At 37.2% G+C, this 21,004-nt stretch overlaps 1 protein-coding gene across 1 annotated transcript; it reads right to left on the reverse strand.

Annotated features, from left to right (window-relative positions):
• Positions 1–1,896: 1,896 nt before the first annotated feature.
• Positions 1,897–17,721, reverse strand: LOC121411144 (heat shock cognate 71 kDa protein). The gene is made up of 10 exons (XM_041603678.1): positions 17,578–17,721; positions 10,370–10,578; positions 9,452–9,657; positions 8,422–8,574; positions 7,226–7,503; positions 6,195–6,472; positions 4,094–4,332; positions 3,461–3,623; positions 2,876–3,108; positions 1,897–2,217 (listed from the first exon to the last, which is right to left on the reverse strand). The coding sequence occupies exons 2-10, from the start codon at positions 10,572–10,574 to the stop codon at positions 1,996–1,998; spliced, it is 1,977 nt and encodes a 658-aa protein (XP_041459612.1). The 5' UTR covers positions 10,575–10,578; positions 17,578–17,721; the 3' UTR covers positions 1,897–1,995.
• Positions 17,722–21,004: the final 3,283 nt, after the last annotated feature.

The following is a 21,004-nucleotide window of genomic DNA, read 5'->3' on the forward strand; positions in this document are numbered from 1 at the left end:
CATACATGTCTGCTGGTCATAAGTCTCTTCCACTATGTTGTGTTATTGGAATCCAAACGGTTTGTAATTCCCCATGAGAACTGGCACACAAACCACTTCCAAGGTTACCTTGCTGTTGGCATGCATACAACAAAGACATGACAAACACTTCTCTTTTCCTATTTGTTTGAACTTTATTTAGACTTTTCTCCACAGTAAAGTTAAACAATAGTTAAATGGAACCAAGCGGTATCCATACCTCATATCAAGCAACACCTAAGTGCATAACATGTTCTAAGTTGCTGCAGTGTAAGATGCGTTATTGTCTACATCAAATGCAAGACGCACAGGACATACAGACAAATATACCACCAATGCATTATAAGTCTTCAGAATCAAGTGGATACATTTATACAAGTGATTTCCTTATTTCAGCAAATTTGAGAAAAAAAATAAAAATTGGAACGACATTTCTAGAGTAACAACAACAAATATCACTTCAGGATAAAATCCCCCCCCCCAAAAAAAAAAACAACAGCAAAATAAGAATTCACAGGTAAATTACAAACAACACTTCCAAATCACATTTGAAAAATTAATAAGTAAATATCACTCGTTTTCTTAGATATCCTAATTTTCAATCTAACATTAAATTGCATTTGAGTTGTGTCTCAATCATTTATTTTGGCAAGTATTAATGATTGTCTATAGTTTCAAAGGCCAAAATAATGGTCTCATTAAAAACAGGAGTCATTGCGGTTGAAATGCTTTTGATAAAGTGGTTTCTCCAGAAAAATTTGTTTTTGGCAAGTATTTTTGATTGTCAATTTCAAAAGGCCAAGATAAATGGTCTTGTTAATAATAGCATTCATTGTTATTGAATTGCTTTTGATAGTTATTTCCCCAGAATCATTTATTTTGGCAAGTATTATTGTCTATTGTTTCAAAAGGCCAAGATAATGGTCACATTAAACAGCATCATTGTACATTTATGAGCATAAATTTGTATGTTAGTATAGGCAAGGTTGATAAAATCAAAACAGAGAAAGATTACTTTGGTATAAAAATCAGAAATATTTCAACAAGTTCTACTAAAATCTCTTCAATAACAACAAATGAGATGTAAAATAAATCTTAGTTTGTTTTAAGAACAAACTGCACATTTCAAAACACCTATATTCAAACAATAAAAAAGTGAAGTCAAATCTACATCAATAGCTTTGATTCCCGGTTGTACCATATGAACCAGTAAACCATTGACACATACACAAATTCAGAGCTTTCCTTATTCACTTGTACACACAATGTAGGTCATGGATATAAGAAAATGCTTCCACACAATAAGAGTATCAATACTCGAGAATTCCATACCTAGACTCTAAACAATTAACAGTTACTTATTATTTTCACATATCCTATAATTTCTGAATTCCGAAGATATTATATATCTTGTAGACTATAAGCCATTTTTCAGCAATCAACAGGAAAATTTGAAAAATAAAATAGCTGGTACTACAATTATATAATGCATTCTAGTATATAAAAAAATCCTTCTAGGAACATATCTTTGTTTAAAATGGGTATATTAAAGACAAAAATGCGATTAAAATGCTCAAAAGGAGCAAAATCCTTTCAACAGCTAAGTTCAGAAAAATAGATAAATTATTTAAGACTAAATATCTTTAAAAGATTTGCAGCAGCTAGTGATTATACTTTTGGCAAATTAATCATTGGCATTACACGGGACAAATACTGCAATTACTTTAAGTATAAGGACAATGGCATAAAATCTATTTCATTATTTCAATCAGTACAAGTGAATAAAATGCTTTACAAATATGAATTTAGCATCATTAGAATACAAATATTTCTAAGTTATTTATAAGGTACTATCATCACTTTGATAAGCTTCAGATTATATAAATCATCTTATTCGGTATCCATAGCATTGAGTGCTTTAAGTAATTCTGTGACTGAGTTGTTGCTTGGTATGCTTCTGAGTTCCAGCCTGAGGCTTTAGTCAACCTCCTCGATGGTGGGGCCACCACCGGTTCCACTGTCTCCACTGGGGGGACCACCGGGCATACCGCCGGGCATACCGCCAGGCATACCACCAGGCATGCCACCCGGCATGCCGCCAGGAGCACCGCCAGCAGCTTGGTACATCTTGGTGATGATTGGTGTACAGACACCTTCTAGTTCCTTTTGTTGGTGCTCGAACTCATCCTTCTCGGCAGTCTGTGATTTCAAAATAAAGAACACAAACATAATGTTATATATGCGTTATATAGGATGACCCCTCTGGACTGGAATTGATAAGCTGATAGACAGACCATGTGTCTGATGCAAAGTTTATATCAAATGCTGAATGACTGTATGGAGAAGAATCATGAAACCTGGGCGAAAGCTCATCCACAAAGCCTTTAAAATCTGGCTTGGATTTCTTAAGTTACCCATTGTTCTTGCAGCAGCCATTAGTGAGTATATTGTTAGTATCAATCAAGAACAGTGTGCGCAATTATGTGTGGAGGTAGCACCTGAAAACACAGTTCAACACATAATCACGTTACACAGTACACACAGTCATTGACAGTAACAGTGTAGATAGGTAAACCAGTAAACTTATGAATATTCATGAACTTTGACCTCTGTAAACCCCAACACTAATCAGTCCTTCATCTCTTGTATATGAATATATGAAACAAGTTTGATTGATCCAATAAATAGCTCTTTATTTATTATGCCCAAAGTAATAAAATCATTGTCTAACCTGTTATGCAACACCCCTTCCCCCCTCAAGATTGAACTTGATCTAAAAAGAGCTTGAAGGGCAAAAGCAAATAGGTGGACTAACCGACTACCCAGAACATTTTGCCTCCAGAAAACATCTACTGACCTGGTTGGAGTCCAGCCAATCCAATACTTCCTTGCACTTGTCAAGGATCTTAGTCTTGTCTTCTTCTGGAACCTTGTCCTTGATCTTCTCATCTTCCATGGTGCTCTTCATGTTGTAAGCATAGCTCTCAAGGGCATTCTTGGCCGAGATCCTGTCCCTCTCCTTGTCGTCTTCCTCCTTGTACTTCTCTGCATCTGCAACCATCTTTTCAATCTCCTCCTTGGTAAGACGTCCTGCTCACAAAGGAAATAAAGAAACGGTTTGAAATAGTGTTTTGGCGATCAATTTCAGTTTTGTTCTTCAACTCTACAAGAATTATTTACACTGTACATATATATTTCCTACATTTATACATACTGCTTACATCTGTTAGCTTCTTAATGGTTTTCAATCCAATCAGCCCCAAATATAGAAAGCCAGTCACTTCATTTTGTTTGCGTACATAACATGCCTGTAGAATGTGTTCTCTAGATCAAGCATGCACCTATCACTCTAATTATCCAACTGGCATGCTTTTGGCTTTGCATAGTTGAGATGATTGATAGTGAGACTGGATCTGGTAGGCTACAAAAGCTTACGACATACCCTTATCATTGGTGATGGTGATCTTGTTCTCTTTGCCAGTACTCTTATCCACTGCAGATACATTCAGGATACCATTGGCATCAATGTCAAAGGATACATCGATCTGGGGAACTCCTCTAGGTGCTGGTGGGATCCCACTCAGCTCAAACTTTCCAAGGAGGTTCTGAAAAAACAAGAGAAAAAAGAGAGACAACAGTTATCAATAAGAGTGGATTTGAAAAAAAATATATATTATTTGGGGGGAAAAGGAAAAAGAAATTGTGAACAGACACTGGACCTGACAATTACTTTGATATATGTTCAAGCTGGCAAAGGCAATGTGAATATACATTGCCAAAGAGAAAGCATAATATTTTTATACGGTTTCATCCTTTAATTCCTGCTTAAATTGTTCTCCAAATCTTTTTAAGTATAGCTTAATTTTTCGTCACCACTGGCCTTCATGTAATAAAATACTATCTAGGAATGATAGCTAAATCTATTTCTTAACTATTCATTCAAAGAAAAGATCTAAGTAAAACACAAGAAACATAGGTGAGAGTAAACAAACGTTTAGCTCTTTTGACTTGCTGTATTTTAGCACATACCACAGCAAAATTTACACTAATGTTCAGGATAAGGCCAGAGACTTACGTTGTTCTTGGTCATAGTTCGCTCGCCTTCATAGACTTGGATGAGCACACCTGGTTGATTGTCAGCGTAGGTTGTGAATGTTTGCGTCTGCTTGGTTGGGATGGTCGTATTCCTCTTGATAAGAGGGGTCATAACACCACCGGCTGTCTCGATGCCCATGGACAGTGGGGCAACATCCAGGAGGAGGAGGTCTTGGACCTCACTGGACTTGTCTCCAGACAGGATGGCAGCCTGAACAGCTATTCCAGACAGAAAAGTGGTACAAGTGATAATTGTGTATTCTGAAGATAGTGAACCAAGAGGTCTAGAGTACAAAATACACTCGAGCACTCAGCACTTTATAATCTACATTTGCTGGCCTCTACATGGGTTTAAAAAGGAAGACTATCTGTATAATGCAAGATTAGCTAAAAATGGTGTAACCCATAATTTCCCCTAGAAAAGAGACATGATATTTGATACGATTGAAAAGAAATACACAAAAATGCATTGAAAGGGGAAGTTCACCCTGAAGAAAAGTTTGTTTTAAAAATAGCAACAAAAAAAAAATACTGATGAAGGTTTGAGGAAAATCTATCAACCCTTTGAACCCAAAAAACTGGAATACCGGCTTCAAGTCATATGATTAAAAAAGCAAGGGTTTTAGACATAGGGGGGGTGGTAAAATTTGTTTACCTGTGTCCATCCCTCCCTAAATTGTTTTACCTTTCGCCGCCAATGGTGTTACATATCAGTTGACCTTCAAAATGACATCATTAGTTTATAATTTCATCGACGATTGGCTTTCATAAGGTTTCAGCATAAAAAATGATCTTACCAAGGAGGCTCGTGTGATAATGTATGGTGAGTTGTATAAGCACTATGAGTACAAGCTATCATTGAATTTTCTGCCATCAAATTATTGATTTTCAAACAAAATTTAAGATTTTCGTTAATATGGGAAGCTAAACAACATCCGCCCGGCATCAGTGGAGGAAGGTGCAGCTGACATGGCAGGGCTCGAAACATGACGATATGAGATCATTTATTTCAAATGTCATGTATTCCTTGATAAGCTGGATATCTGCATATAATTCAGGGTGAGGGTCACAATCATCCCAATTAATTCAGGATTCAAAGGGATAAAGATTAAGGAAGTTAGTAGAATTTTATGTCTTGGATTTGTGACTTCATAAATGAGCAGAGCTCTGCCCCATGTTATGTAATATAAAATTCATAAATTTCATTTTTTTTCTTTTTAGGAATGAGTGTGAAATTATTTGTCTATTGATATTCTGAATGTCACATTTCAAACACATTTTCAATTTTCTGACAAAATGACACTTTATTGATTTTTGCCATTCGATATGTAGTAAAGCCATTCGCATATGACGTCACAAATCAAATAGTTAAAATTCTAATAACTTTTTTTATTCTATGATGGATTTTTCTCTAACCTTCGGCAATATTTTTCTCTTATTTGATTATACTGTTAATGAAATGTATTCATCATACTCCGAAATGCAGACCTCCCAACCCATGTGATTGGAAAATAGGAATGATTTTGATCAAGAGAAAAAAAAAACAGTATTCCCATAGGATTGAGGAGTAAGGTTATGATGAAAATTAGGAAAATCATAGCAAAACAAAAGGTGAGAGTGATAAAAAAATATATATATTTTTTCTACCAAATTCAGAATGGATGGGATGTCTGTACATGGTTACTGGGTCAACTTCCCTGGTGACCAACAAGTTGTCTTTGGGAGGACTTGTTATTTAGGAAACTCTTCTCTACCCCTGTTGCATTACAAATTGCTACTATCGTAAACTTTGCCTTCCAATGGGAACTACCATGAAAACTATGCTTGGAAGTGAATCAAAATCATGGATTCCATACAAATCTCTAGTGGATAGCAAAGTTGTCACAGCTTTTTTTTTTAGGAAAGACCCATCTTGCATCTGGAGAGATGTGCTCTAGAGGATTTTCAATGCTGGAAATTGTATCTGAGGGGAGTTGTAACCTTTTCTCCCTCTACATAAAAACAAAAGGGATAGGATTTCTAAAATCCTGTACAGAGAATTTGACAAGTCAACACATGGAATATTGAGAAGACTGGACTACCTGCACCATAAGCAACAGCTTCATCAGGGTTGATGCTCTTGTTGAGTTCCTTTCCATTGAAGAAATCCTGAAGAAGCTTCTGGATCTTGGGGATCCTGGTGGAGCCACCAACCAAGACAATCTCATGGATCTTATCCTTATCCAATTTGGCATCACGAAGGGCATTTTCAACAGGCTCAAGGGTGCCACGGAAAAGGTCAGAATTGAGTTCCTCAAATCGGGCACGGGTGATTGAGGTGTAGTAATCGATGCCCTCAAAGAGTGAATCGATCTCAATGCTATTAAAATTAAATAGAAAATCAGATTAAAATAAAGATCACATCGATTGTGATGTTTCACTATCACAAAAACACAATGCTGCTTCGCGATCCTCTTCATTTTCATAATGTCCTTATCTCTTTATCCTTATTCCATTTCCACCTGGGATGTGGCTTTATATTTAAGGCTTGCTTTTCTTTCAGCCTCATACCACGCAAATTAAAATGTTTATTGTTTTTTATATAATAATATTTCTATGCTACTTTGTAATTGTTTGTTTTCAGAAATTTGCAAAATGAATTATATTAAAATTGAATGTTTTCAACAGTCTCTAAGGTGCCACCGAAAAGGTCAGAGCTGAGATCCTCAAATTTGGAACAGGTGATTGATGTGTAGTAACCCATGCCATTTAAGGGCTCGAAGGATAATAACATAACATTCAGTGCCATATTTCACTATCATTATAGGTCATGCTACTTTGTAAGCCACTATATCTCCACCTAATCCCATTACCCTTATCTATTTGAAAATATACCAGAAAAGTTAGGATTCTTTTTGCTTTTGATTTCACAGATCAGTGTCCGAAAGAGTGGTTTTGATAATATATAAAATACTACTAGGCAAATTGAAAGAGGCTATTGTTGAATACCATCTACTTTACAAATTCATCTCATCTTCAATATTCACAGAAGACACCTAAAATCAAGTTTAATCGTGAATAAATAAAGATTTTTTTTTTAAATAAATAACACAAGATTCAAGGATGGACTTACTTAGCCTGTGTGCTTGATGAGAGTGTCCTCTTTGCCCTTTCACAAGCCGTTCTCAGTCTCCTAACAGCCCTCTTGTTAGAAGTGATGTCTTTCTTGTGCTTCCTCTTGAATTCTGTGATGAAATGATTGACCATACGGTTGTCAAAGTCTTCTCCTCCCAAGTGGGTGTCCCCCGAGGTTGACTTCACTTCAAAGATGCCCTCCTCGATTGTGAGCACTGACACGTCAAAGGTTCCACCTCCCAGGTCAAAGATTAGGACATTGCGCTCGGCACCGACCTAGTGAAAAAGGGTATTGCACAAAGCCACAGAAGTCAGAACATTATGATCCAATTAAAAAGTCACTGATTATAAATAAACCCCAAAATCACAATGACCAAATTTGTGTTTCTTCAAAAATTAATGTTATACTCTCCACAAGGAACAGTTAAAGGACAAGTCCACTCCAATAAAAAGTTAATTTGAATAAAAAGAGAAAAATCCAACACAACAAGAAAGTTATGACACTTTCAAGTTTCGCTTAATTTCACAAAACAGTCATATGCACAACCCAGTGAGTATGCAAAGGAGGGAACTGATGACATCACTCAATCACTATTTCTTTTGTATCTTATTATGTAAAATATGAAGTTTTCTAATTTTCTCCTCATTGTCATGTGAAATTTCTCCCTGAACTTGTGGAATTACCATTGTTTAACATTTTATGGTTCAGTCAAGTTGGACTCTATTACAAAATCTGTAAAATTTGAAATATTGCTCAATTCATACAATAAAAACAAAAGAAATAGTGAGTGAGGGACATCATGAATTCTCTCATTTGCATTTGACTAAAATGTGCATATAACTATTTTGTGAAAAATAAGCAAAACTTTAAAATGTCATAACTTTCTTATTTTACATGATTTGATAAAATTTTCAGCATTATGCTTATCTAATTTTTATTTATGGATCCAAATCAACATTTTTCTAAGGTGGACTTGACCTTTAAGTATTAAACTTAGGAAAATGTAGGTTACAAATACAATCCATCATTTACTTCCTACATATGCAGTATAAAAAACAGCATTTTCCATGATGCCTCATGTTAAACATGTACATGTCTTGGGCTGTGATAAATTTCCTTGTTGTGCACGTTTGGACATTCCAGTGGGAAAAAAAATCCTTGTTTGTATACTCTATAATGGAAATCTCAAATACCTTTTTGTCAAGACCATAAGCAATAGCAGCAGCAGTAGGTTCATTGATGATACGTAAGATGTTCATCCCAGAGATCACACCAGCATCCTTGGTTGCCTGTCTCTGAGAATCATTGAAGTATGCTGGTACTGTAACAACAGCATCTGTTACTTTCTGTTGAGAGAGAAATATATCTACGGTCAAACAATGGCAAATCAAATCTGTTGAAACTGGTGGCTAGACTTGGACATAACTTGACTTGCATGAACTTTAAAAAATCTTTTGGGTGATTAAAGAGAAGAGTTTTGTGACTAACCTTTTCTTGGGTACAACATTTTAACTTCTGTGGGGTCAACTTACTGAGGATTGCTTTTGTGATTGTGAGGTAAACTTATCTGTGAGGTCAACTCATGTAAACTAAACTGTTCTCCTTTCTGAAATCCTGAAAACCCCAAAATTTCACTTTGGGAGAAAAAGTGATTTCCACAGTTAAAATATGTTAAAAAGTTTTAAAGTTTCTACTCTCTTGTCTGAAAAATGGCATCCCTACAAACCATATGTATATCAAAACATTAGCTGCTTCAATAACTTTGTTAAGGGTATCTTAATTTGAAACTGTACAGTGCTAAAAAATTGTTCAAAGATCCCTTTTCCAAATATGAATTCTTGTAACATTGATATGTAATGTCCAAGTCTAGGCTAAACTAGGTCACCAGGCAGACTCAGAGAGACATTGAGAGAAATCAGAAATGTCAAAACATCTAGGGAGCATTATATGAAGCAAATAATCAGTGATTTTTGCTCAGAGAAAATAATATGAAAAAACGGTACCATTAATTTGTTTCACAAAATACTCCGCTGGTATCGATCCTACAAATATGTAGCAAAGCCTTAACACTGTCATCAGGAAAATGAAATGTCGAATCCTACAACATGGAACAAATGAACTCTAAACTATGACAGTGACCCACTGAGTTATGGGATAGTCCCATGATTTCTATGAACATAACTAAATTCTGAGGAAACTAAGAGAATAACACGAAAAACGAACCTTTCCCAAGTATGCCTCTGCAGTCTCCTTCATCTTCAGAAGCACCATGGAACTGATCTCCTCGGCATAGAAGGTCTTGGTCTCTCCCTTGAATTCAATCTTGATTTTAGGTCTGCCACTCTCCTCGACAACGGTGAATGGCCAGTGCTTCATATCTGCCTTCACACAGGAGTCACTGAAGTTACGCCCAATCAGACGCTTGGCATCTATGAAAATAATTCAATATTGGAACTTATTATAAAGAAATTCTTCACTCAATCAAGTAAAAACATCAAATCAGACTATCCCTTCATTTGAAAAATCAAAGCATTCCAAATGATGTCTTTTATGATAATAATAATAATAAATTGGTACTTATGTAGTGCATAATCAATTAAATTGCTCTATGCTCTTTGTACAAATTTCTCTCCAATATTACAGTTACACTACAACAATTTAACAAAAATAAATGTGTTTTCAAATTCCTTTTAAAAGATTCAACAGATCTAGAAGTACATGATCGAAGGTGAATCGGTAAAACTATTCCATAACTTTTGGTGCGCAAAAATCAAAACTAGCTTCCCCCCTTTTGAAACAACTCTAGGAATGTGGATATTGTAGCGTCTTCACTTGAACGAAGTCTATAATGTGGCCGGTGTGGGAATCTAAGTAAATTTTGGGTGCCATTTCATGCATACACTTAAAAACTAACAGTGCAACTTTTTAAGAAATGTACAGATGTCATTGAAAATGTGATATTTTGTAAAAGTATTACACCCCTTTCCCCTTTTTTAAGAGTCTGAAGTGGCTCAAAAATTTGTACTCGCATATATTTTCATGTATTTCCATATTTTCATGTTTCTGTAGGTAAATTGAAAACAATGACAAAATTAATTTAAACCACTCTGCTTACAGAAAACCAAAAAAGTCTGAACCTACCAAAGACAGTGTTATTGGGATTCATGGCTGTCTGGTTCTTTGCTGCATCTCCAATCAGACGCTCAGTATCTGTGAAGGCTACATAGCTTGGGGTTGTTCTGTTTCCTTGGTCGTTGGCAATGATTTCTACTTTCCCATGCTGGAATACTCCAACACATGAGTATGTTGTTCCAAGATCGATTCCGACTGCTGGTGCCTTAGCCATATTTCTTTAAAATGAAGATAGAACAAAATAAATCAGACAAATTCAGCCCCTCTAATAAAACTTTCTCTCTCTCTCTCTCTTGCTAATAGAATCCAGTAATATCCAATACCAGGACCAAACATATCCACATGTTGTTGTTAGGACACACATTAGATGCAGATTTCTAAAAATCCATACAAACATTAAAGGGAAAAAAATTGTACACATTTTAACAATTTGAATGCATCAGCAATGTAGTGTTGTCAGTGAACACTGTCAGTTTATTGCAGAAAAAAAGTAATGAACTAGAGATGATCTGCGGGTCGCGCGGACGAGCACATGTATCCCCTGAACCCACCGCGTCATCCATCATTGCGATATATAGAGCTCAAATAGATATTTGACAAATAAATACAAAATGCCAAAATTTTGTCTGTGGGTACCAAATTTGATGACGATAATGACGTAGCAGCATGACTGCAGAAGCTGAAATATCGCCCAGAATCACCTGTTGGAGAATACAATTACAGAGTAATCTGGATATATTTTATAAACCTAACCCTAAGACACCCCAACAAAAATGATAGGCATCTTCGCTTCACCTTCTAATATTGCTTCCATATGCCAACTGTTATGACAAATTATGGTTACCATGGCAATCATGTCTCTACCCACTCCAAAATCATTAGGCGGCTTTGCTTTACCAAAATGTACCTTCATGACAAATCAGAAGATAATTGGAGAAGAAATGCAGCCAGTATAGCACTCACAAGGAAATCTCTATTTCCACAAAAACTCTTGTTACCATGGCAACGATGTCTCCGCCCACACCAAAATCAATAGGCAGCTTTGCTTTACCATAATGGACCTTCATGCCATATTTGAAGATGATCAGAGAAGAAATGCAGCTGGTAGAGCGCTCACAAGGATATATCTGTTATTTCCACAAAAACTTGTTACCTTGGCAATGTCTCCGCCCACACCAAAATCGATAGGCTTCTTCGATATACCATACTCAACCTTCATGCCAAATTTGAAGATGATCGAAGAAGAAATGCAGCTGATAGAGTGCTCACAAGGAAATCTCTGCGACGGCGGCACGAAAAGGCCAAATCCATAGTATCCTCCGAACATTGTTCGGGGGATACAATAAATAAATTGCAGATATAGTAGAACATAGCACTGAAGTTATGAATCACAGGGTGATCAAATAACACTTCAAATTCATTATACAAAATTTGTGATCAACATTTATCTCAAATTCTTATAATGTGTAGCCTTGATTTCATTCTTTCAATGCAGAAGTGTAAGGACCATAATTTTATGCAAATCATTTAAAAATTTAAAAACAAATAATTTCAGGGATCGACACAGGCAGGCGTTCAAATATTTTACTGTGTTTTTATGATAACTTATGATATAAAGGTGTTCAGACTTTAAATTTCCAAAGCTTTTACTTCACTGTTGGTTTATATATTGAACATTTAATCCTGAAGGATACACATCCTCCTAAATGATATTACTAGAAAAGGTAAATTCATTATCACTCATCATAATTGGAAGAAAATGAAGTTAAAGGATATTTCAGTTTCAGATTTTCCTCCTTTAACATATAACATAATACTCCACCTCATCGATGCATAAGTGCAATTTTGTCATCTTTACGGTAAAAGTTTCATCATTTATTAAATCTTCATGAATTTTGTGATAATAAGTATAAGTGGTAAGTATTTTACAATATCAAAGAAATATATACATAGGCCCAAATTATCAAGCGATGCTAAATTCTTACAAGTATGGTCTAATAGGTAATAAGCTGTGGACAAAAGCCCTTTTTCGTCAAAACACAAAGGCCTGCATTCTGAAGTCAGGTTTAACTTAGACCATGGTCTAACTTCATGCTGAAATTATGGAAAACCCAAAATGTCAAAATTTTCCTTACATTGTATGTTTCGTATATTTAGTATTTTCCCTTTTAACTCGTAAATGGTGAAAGCTATCTTATTTATTGTTCCAGAACAGTAAAGAATGATTTGAGAGAAATGAGTTGATACATTGAAATTCTACTGTTATATATTTATGCCACTATTGGCTATCCATAGTTAAACCACAACTTTAAACCAGAATCTAAATTAAATCCGATTTCAGAATACAGGCCAAAGTGTTCTGAATTTCAAGCCGACTGCTACTCTGCTAGTACAGAGAGCCAGAGGCAGAGACTGAATAGAACTGTGCATTATGTGACATTTCAAATAGGAACTGAAACTAGTTGCATTTGTTCTAGAATCATCAAATTATACAATTGCTGATCAAAGTTCAAATCAGGGTCTGAGCCTGCAAACAAGGCATAATCAAATTCTTATTGGGATGAACTTTACTTTATGTGTAACTGGATCAGAACTCAAAGATGTTTGCTTGGTATGTACATGTAGGCCTACATGTACACATAATAGGTATCTGTGAGATAACTCAATGGCACTTGCATAATTTTCTTTTTATCTTTCCTCATGAGTTATAATGTTTCTTCCAAGGTCAAGCATTATCCTTTCAAACATTGTAGTTTCTTTTATTTTTCTTTGAGTTTGAACTAAAGGGCTCCTAGAGACCTGGGTTAGAGACTCAAACAATACAAATGGAAATATTCAAGGTTTACAATTATTCGAACTTTCCGAAGGAGGAAAGATTTGATTGCATTGAATGGGAAAAAAACACCATAACTTAGCCCATAGATCCCATGTTAGTGAAATTTACTTGTTCACATAATCTGGAGATTTCCAGAGACTAGATGTATATTCAATGAAGGGGGGGGGGGGGCTCCGGCCCATGCCCCCCCCCCCTCTTGAGAGCCATAATAAAAAAAATTATGTAAATATGCAGTTCTTACCCAAGTGTGCCCCCCCCCCCTTTGAAAGTGAGACCCCCTTGTTTTTATTGTCAAATTTTCATCATAAAAATGTGCCCCCCCCTGGAAAATTCTACATCTGCCCCTCAAGTAAGTCTTAACCTACACTACGGAGAAACCAAATTTCTAATCAAGCATTTAATGTACAAATTCAGTCTATTAAAAGCATCCATGATATCATATTTCTCAAGGAATACCCATAGTAGAAAAGATCTAGACCTTGGCTCCAGTTTAGACTATAATAAAGACGAATTGGACCTCAAAGTTAGACTACATTATTTTAACCTAAGAAATGATCTAAGAGGCAAAGTGATGTCAGATATTTGATAAAGAGCTAGATCTAGAATCGAGATCTAGACCCTCTAACTTTACATAAAAGGTCAAGTTCACCCCAGCAAAATGTTGATTTCAATAAATAGAGAAAAATCAAATGAGCATAACACTGAAAATTTCATCAAAATCAGATGTAAAATAAGAAAGTTATGGCATTTTATGGCAATCGTAAAATCGATTCTTAGCATTCCTATAGACACAGCGCCTACTCTCCTGACATCGAGGTACAAACTGGACCCTCAAAAAAGGAAACATTCTGTCTCATTTGTTCTCCGTCTTTCAAAATTGAAAACAAAATGGCAAATCGATATAGTGCGAAGAACGCGACATGGAGGCCTAACTTTTCCTTTTTTTGAGGGTCCAGTTGGTGCCTCGATGTCAGGATTTTGTGTCACTATACACCTTCATCTATATAAACAACATGCATAATTTATTTTTCCCCCTTTTATTCAGAAATTAACAGTTTAGAGCGCTATTGCGACCCAATTCTACCCCATTTTGGAGAGTACCATTTCTGCCTAGTATTACATAGACAAGTCCTGGGCTCCGGCCCTGGGTTAGATCGTATAGTCAGACCAAAAGCTTCGGTCTCTGTACTATTGGTTGTTCCGCTGAACTTCGTTGGCTCCACTCACCAAATTACAGAGACCAAAGTTCAAGCTCGATCTGTACAGGGGATTCAATCAATGGCCATGTTTACCGGTATGTACTATTAAATTTTGATAAAACAGGGAAGAGAAGTTGCGCGACAGCTGAAGTAAGTCACTGTTTTTCCCCTTAGTTTAAGTTTATTTTTCCTCATTTTGGTGCATTTCAGGCCAAAACAGAAATCGAATAATATTGTATGGAATTCATATCTTTAGTCAGTGTAATCCAAAGACAAAAAAGAAGGCTTCAAAAAGATAGTGTCCGGACACCCGACCCCTCATCCTACAGTTCTTTTTATACATTTTTCCCGGGGGGGGGGGGGGGGCCACTTACATTGACAAGTGGATACCATGCGCGACCACAAAAACATGTAAAAAGGATGTCTTTTTCACGACATGGGTGCCAAAAAACACAAAAATAATGAAAAAAGGGTATCTAATTCACTAGGAAGATTACGTGTTTAGGGTCGAATTCGCGGGGATAAAACAAAATTAAAATGTTTTATAAAGGATGTCCTGTTTGCCCCAACACTTTGTGTTTAGAGTCCGATTTGCGCGAGGTGTAGGGGTCGTGCTATACCAAATAAGGTAAAGCTGACGACCGAAGGACCCGTAACAATAAAACAGTCCTGTACTTGTTCAGAGCTACCAAGTCTCACGCATTATGCGTGAGACTCAAGCATTTTGGACTCTTGTTCATCCCCTCGATCTCTGTCTCACGCAACTATCACAGCCTTTCCCTAGTCTGCAGGCACAGACCCTCATTGGAACTTTGATCAACAAGTGTGCCTCCACGCAAAGACTAGCACATACAAAACTTGCTGAGCGAGAGAGCCTTCAGTACACAAGGCATGAGTAGGCTGCACATTCAGACCCTTATTTCGAGTGAAGGGTTTGCCCAGCAGACTAGCCTATCCCCATATACATTGTACACAATGTCTGTGATCTCACTCAGATTCACAGAAAATCTCACGCATAGCTGGTCTTTGAACTTGGCATCTCTGACTTGTTTAGGGGTTCATTTTTTTGCCAAGAGTATCGTTTTGCTTCCAATACTTGTTCAGGGTAGGGTTTCACACGCCAATATACCCAGTTGTTGTGTGTCCGGACAGGTTGTGTGTCCTGACGATCAATTTTAGAAAGTCATATTTGGAAAAAAATACAAGCAAAGTTTCATCAATTTTTAGTACAAAATGTTAGAAAAATTATTATAGAGAACAAAATAGATGATGATTGCAACTATTGAATTCATATTTTTAGTGTAATCCAAAGGCTTCAAAAATATTAAGTGTCCGGACATCCGACCCCCCCATCCTACTTGTTAAAGGGGAATGAAATCTTTGGAACAAAAAAAATCGGACAAATAATGAGAAAGTTATGAGCATTTTAATATTGCAATCACTAATGGTATGGAGATCCTCCCATTAAATGCGACAAGGATGTGTGATGTCACTGATGAACAACTTTCCCTTTGGTGGACTATAAAATACCCTCAAAATGTCTCTTTTTGCTTTTTCTTATGATGATACAAACTCTCTATCCATGATGTATTCTTAAAAAATATGTATTACATGCCCTCATGTAGGAAGAACACATGATCTATGGATAGATGTGATAAAAGAGGCAATTCAAGTGAAATATATACTAAAGTAATGGGGAGAGTTGTTCACAAGTGACATCACACATCTTTGTCGCATTGCCAATTTGCTATCTCCATAGCATTAGTGATCGCAATATTCAAATGCTCATAACTTTCTCATTAGTTGTCCGATTTTTCTCAAACTTTTGTTGACCTGTTTCTTTGATTTTTCTGTTTTCACACAAGCTATCTTGTTCCAATGGTTTCATTCTCCTTTAGGGGTGCATTTTCAGAATGGCAGTGTATACAGCCACACGCGTGTGTCTTTACCATCCAGCCACACGCGTGTGGTTATATCCAGAACACCTTTCTGTGGATACCGCCACACGCCGCCAGTAATAACAGTAAAACACGTATGTAGGTCTGACCGTCTATATAACGATCAAAATAACCTAATTTCTTCATTAAATTCTTACATTCTAAACCCCTTTGATATCCTTAGATCGTTTCAATTTCATTCTCACCATCTTCTCTCCTTGCTTTTCTTGTCTTCTTACAAACGGGCGTCTGTTTAACAGCAAATTCTCTTTTTCTACTTGTGTCGATTCTGGCTTCCTTCGCGGTGGCAGACCCATACAGCGTTAGCGCAGCGCAGTAGTAGACATACACAGTTTGGGTTTCGTACGTACGCACGTACGCGCACATAGCCTAGAGTCAGTAGAGAATCGACACAAGTAGAAAAAGTTTGGAAATTTGCTATTTAACAGGCGGCCTTTTGTAACAAGACAAGAAAAGCAAGGAAAGAAGACGGTGAGAATGAAATTGAAACGATTTAAAGAAATCAGAGTGGTTTAGAATGTAAGAATTTAATGAAGAAATGAGGTTATTTTGATCGTGATATAGACGGTCAGACCTACATACGCGTTTTACTGTTATTACTGGCGGCGTGTGGCGGTATCCACAGATAGGTGTTCTGGATATAACCACACGCGTGTGGCTGGATGGTAAAGACACACGCGTGTGGCTGTATACACTGCCTTTCAGAATATGGAAATTACGTGTTTAGGGTGCTTTTCGAGACCCCATGCCATGGTCGCGCATGGTATCCACTCGTAAATGGAAGTGGCCCCCCCGGGACATTTTTATGAAATAAAAGACAGAAATCGATGAGCCCCATCGGGGGGGATTTTTGCATTTTTAATTTAGGCCTAACTCTACGTACGAGGAGAAATTAAAAAAAAGAAATAAAAATGTTTTAAAAAATCCTCGAAACAGATGGCCACCAGCTGTCTAGTACTAGTACCGGTAGTATACTGGCTAGAGACTTTTGATTTCAAAGTTGAACTGAAGACAGTGGAACAAAGCAAGCATGCTGGTCAGTGTGCACGAGCCGGTAGACAATACGATCGCCGGGCCATGACCAAGCTGGCGACAAAAACACTCGAATCAATGAATGGATTTGAACACAAACGATCCACCGAACGCGGCCAAAAACATGAATGACTAAAATCCTGTGCGTTTGGGATTTAAACAATGAAAGAGAAAGAGATGTACGTTACTTACTTAGTTACTGCTTTGTTCTATATCTTGATGGAAACACAAAAAATGCCTTCAATTGTACAAAAAAATTAGTCTTGTTTCTTTGACATGGGAGGTGGTGTGTCTCTTTCCAACACCATGCGGAAGCTAAAGAATGTAATTTCGAGAATATACCATGTGACATTGTGACTGTACAGTACCGGTGCGCCGCGACAGTATGGAAGGCAAAGTGTTCCAAAATAACTCCAAACCCCTGATCAGGGGTTTTAACCACTGATATCTGGGGTTTTAGTCTGCCCCGGAAAGGCCACTTCCATTGACGAGTGGATACCATGCGCGACCATGGGGTCTCGAAAAGCACCCTAAACACGTATTTTCCATCCCGGGATTTTCCATATTCTGAAAATGCACCCCTTAACAAGTATTGGCGTGCGAAACCCAAGTATTGGAAACAAAACGATAACTTGACAAGTATTCCCTGAAATTAATCCCTAAACAATATGTCACGGGGACTCGGTCGTCGGTTTGTACTTTTACACATCATTTGGTTTATGGCCCCACCTTCCACACGTCACGAAAATCGGACTCTAAACACGTAGTGTTGGGGCAAAAAGGACATCCTTTATAAGACATTTTAATTTTGTTTTATCATCCCCGCAAATTCGACCCTAAACAAGATACCCTTTTTTCATTATTTTAGTGAATTTGACACCCTTATCACGTTACGTACGTAACGTGCCCTATCGTGAAATAGACATCCTTTTTACATGTTTTTTTTTGGTCGCGCATGGTATCCACTAGTCAATGTAAGTGGCCCCCCGGTAGTCTGCACATAGTAGTTTCTCTTTGTGCGAGCATTGAGAAAGTGAGAAACTACTTAAATGATTCAGTCACTGTATATAAGCCAACACGTAATTTACGTTCACAAAGCATGAATTTATTGGTCGTACCTCAAATACCACGGGGGGGGGGGCACTTCCATTGACGAGTGGATACCATATGCGCGACCATTGGGTCTCGAAAATATTTTGAAAATGCACCCCTTAACAAGAATTGGCGTGTAAAACCCTACCCTTAACAATTCATTGGAAACAAAACGATACCGTTCGCAAGTCCCTGATTTAAAGTACAGCGATATTTTAATTGTTATACTAGTATTTCACGGAAGTATTTACTCCTTACCTTTACCTACATCAAAATACGGCCCGACTTTCCTACACCTCGTGCAAATCGGACTCTAAACACGTAGTGTTGAGCTGTTGGGACAAAAAGTACATCCTTTATCAAACATTTTAAGTCTTTTTTACACCCTCGCAAATGTACAAACATGGAGCTTTCCTAGCGAAATAGATACCCTTTTTCATTATTTTAGTGTTTTTTGATACCCTTATTACCAATGATTGCCCTATCTTGAAAAAGACATCCTTTTTTGGTTGCGCATGGTATGGCACTCAGGCTCATCAATGTAAGTGGCCCCCTACATTCAAATATCAACAAAACCATATGGCGAATGTTATATAACTCTGCACGTGCAGTAGTTTCGGTCCGTGGGTGAGAATATAGTCCGAGTCTAGAGGCCCAGAGTAGAGGACATAACATCCATGAAGCCAGATAAACATAAATTATGAGAAGTCGAGTAGCATTAACATATGCACATAGAAGTAACTCCCGGGAGTAACTCACCACAAAATATTATGAAATAACCAACAGAAACCTCATGATGTCGATCTTAGGAAATATAGTTCAATCATAATTTTTAATTGATAAGAAACATAGTTTCGGTGATAATCAAATCAAAACATGGTTCAGCAACACTTCAACTATTTGTACAGAAACCTTGATCGTGAATAATGAGTGTTGCTGGTTCAACTTAACATGTATGATCAGTAGTTTCTCTTTGCTCACGCAGAGGGTAACTACTGCATTCCATACCGCTACTGCTCGTGCAGAGTAAAACCCATGTGTACAGCAATATATATGATCCCCCCTTGCCCTGAAAGGGGCATTTTGGGAGTAATTATGGAACACTTCGCCTTCCATACAAAGATAGATCTCGAGCAGCCAGCTCATCGATCGACCCGACGAAGTTCAATGTTATGACGTCAGCTAGCTAGGTTCGAAGAACGTTCTCGAACAGATATGTGGCGATAAAATTGCAAAAATGCTTCATTGGGAAATCCCAAAATATGAAAATTTCCTATTAAGTAATAGGTCTCCTGTATGACGCATCTGGGAAAAACCCGGTCTTGACTTAATTACCCGTACCGGTATAGTATGGCGGTAGCAAGTTGCGCTGGCCTGCATGTGATCAATGCATGGCCCCCATGGCCGCATTTCAGCATCATATGATTGTGATGATAAAGGAAAGGGGAGGACGTGCATGATAATTATCATGGGATCATATAATATGTGCGCATGATTATCCCGCAATTTATTTATCTGATTTTTTCTCATCTTTTTATTTTTTGTAATTTTGTATTTATTTTGTATTTATATTTAATTTAAAGGGATGGTCCGGGCTGAAAGCTTAGAATAGAATTCACTGAGCAAAATGCCGAAAATTTCATCAAAATCGGAAAACAAATAACAAAGTTATTGAATTTCAAAGTTGAGCAATATCTTGCCCAAACATTCGTCATGAATATTCATTAGGTAAGATGTCATCTCCACTTGTTCTTTATTATATGAAACTAGGTTTATTCAAAATTTTTCCTCGATCCATATAGGCCTAAGAACTAGAAAAATTGGAATGACAACTGATAGTGCATTAGATATTTATTGCTGCAACTTATTTCAATATAATTCTCACAAGTATGAAATAATGAAAAAAATATGATTTTATGTATGCCTAAAACGCGGAAAGTGGAGATGTGACATCATCAGCCCACAGGTGATGAATATTCTATGACTGCCGGACGACTGTTTTCACAAAATAAATAACTTTATTATCATGCTGAAATTTTCAGCAATTTGCTCAGTGCATGAATTCTGCTCTATATATATATAAATATTTTCAGCCCGGACCATCCTCTAGCTAGCGTACCTACGGGGGGGGGGGGGGCAGTCTGCCCCCTGACGAGTCACAACCCATGCAGGACGCGGCAGGACGGTATCCCTGCGGCCCAGGGGCGTCGATCCATTTTTCAGATTGGGGGGCAAAATCATTAACGTTCCACAGGCGCTGGATCGTACAAGACACTCACACATACACACGCACACACACAATATATGTACACACACACACGCACACCCACCCTCACACATACATACACACATGCACACACACACATATATATATATATATATATATATGACTTATGAGACACAGTCACGTACCTCACCAATAAATTAATGCGAGCGCGAGCTGATTTTTTTTACTATACTGGCAGGAAAAGCGTGCCTGTTTAGAACTGTTTGTAGTAACTCATGATGAGGATACATCACTACACAG

This window comes from Lytechinus variegatus, chromosome 3 (genome assembly GCF_018143015.1).
Source record: "Lytechinus variegatus isolate NC3 chromosome 3, Lvar_3.0, whole genome shotgun sequence".
Lineage (NCBI taxonomy): Eukaryota > Metazoa > Echinodermata > Echinoidea > Temnopleuroida > Toxopneustidae > Lytechinus > Lytechinus variegatus.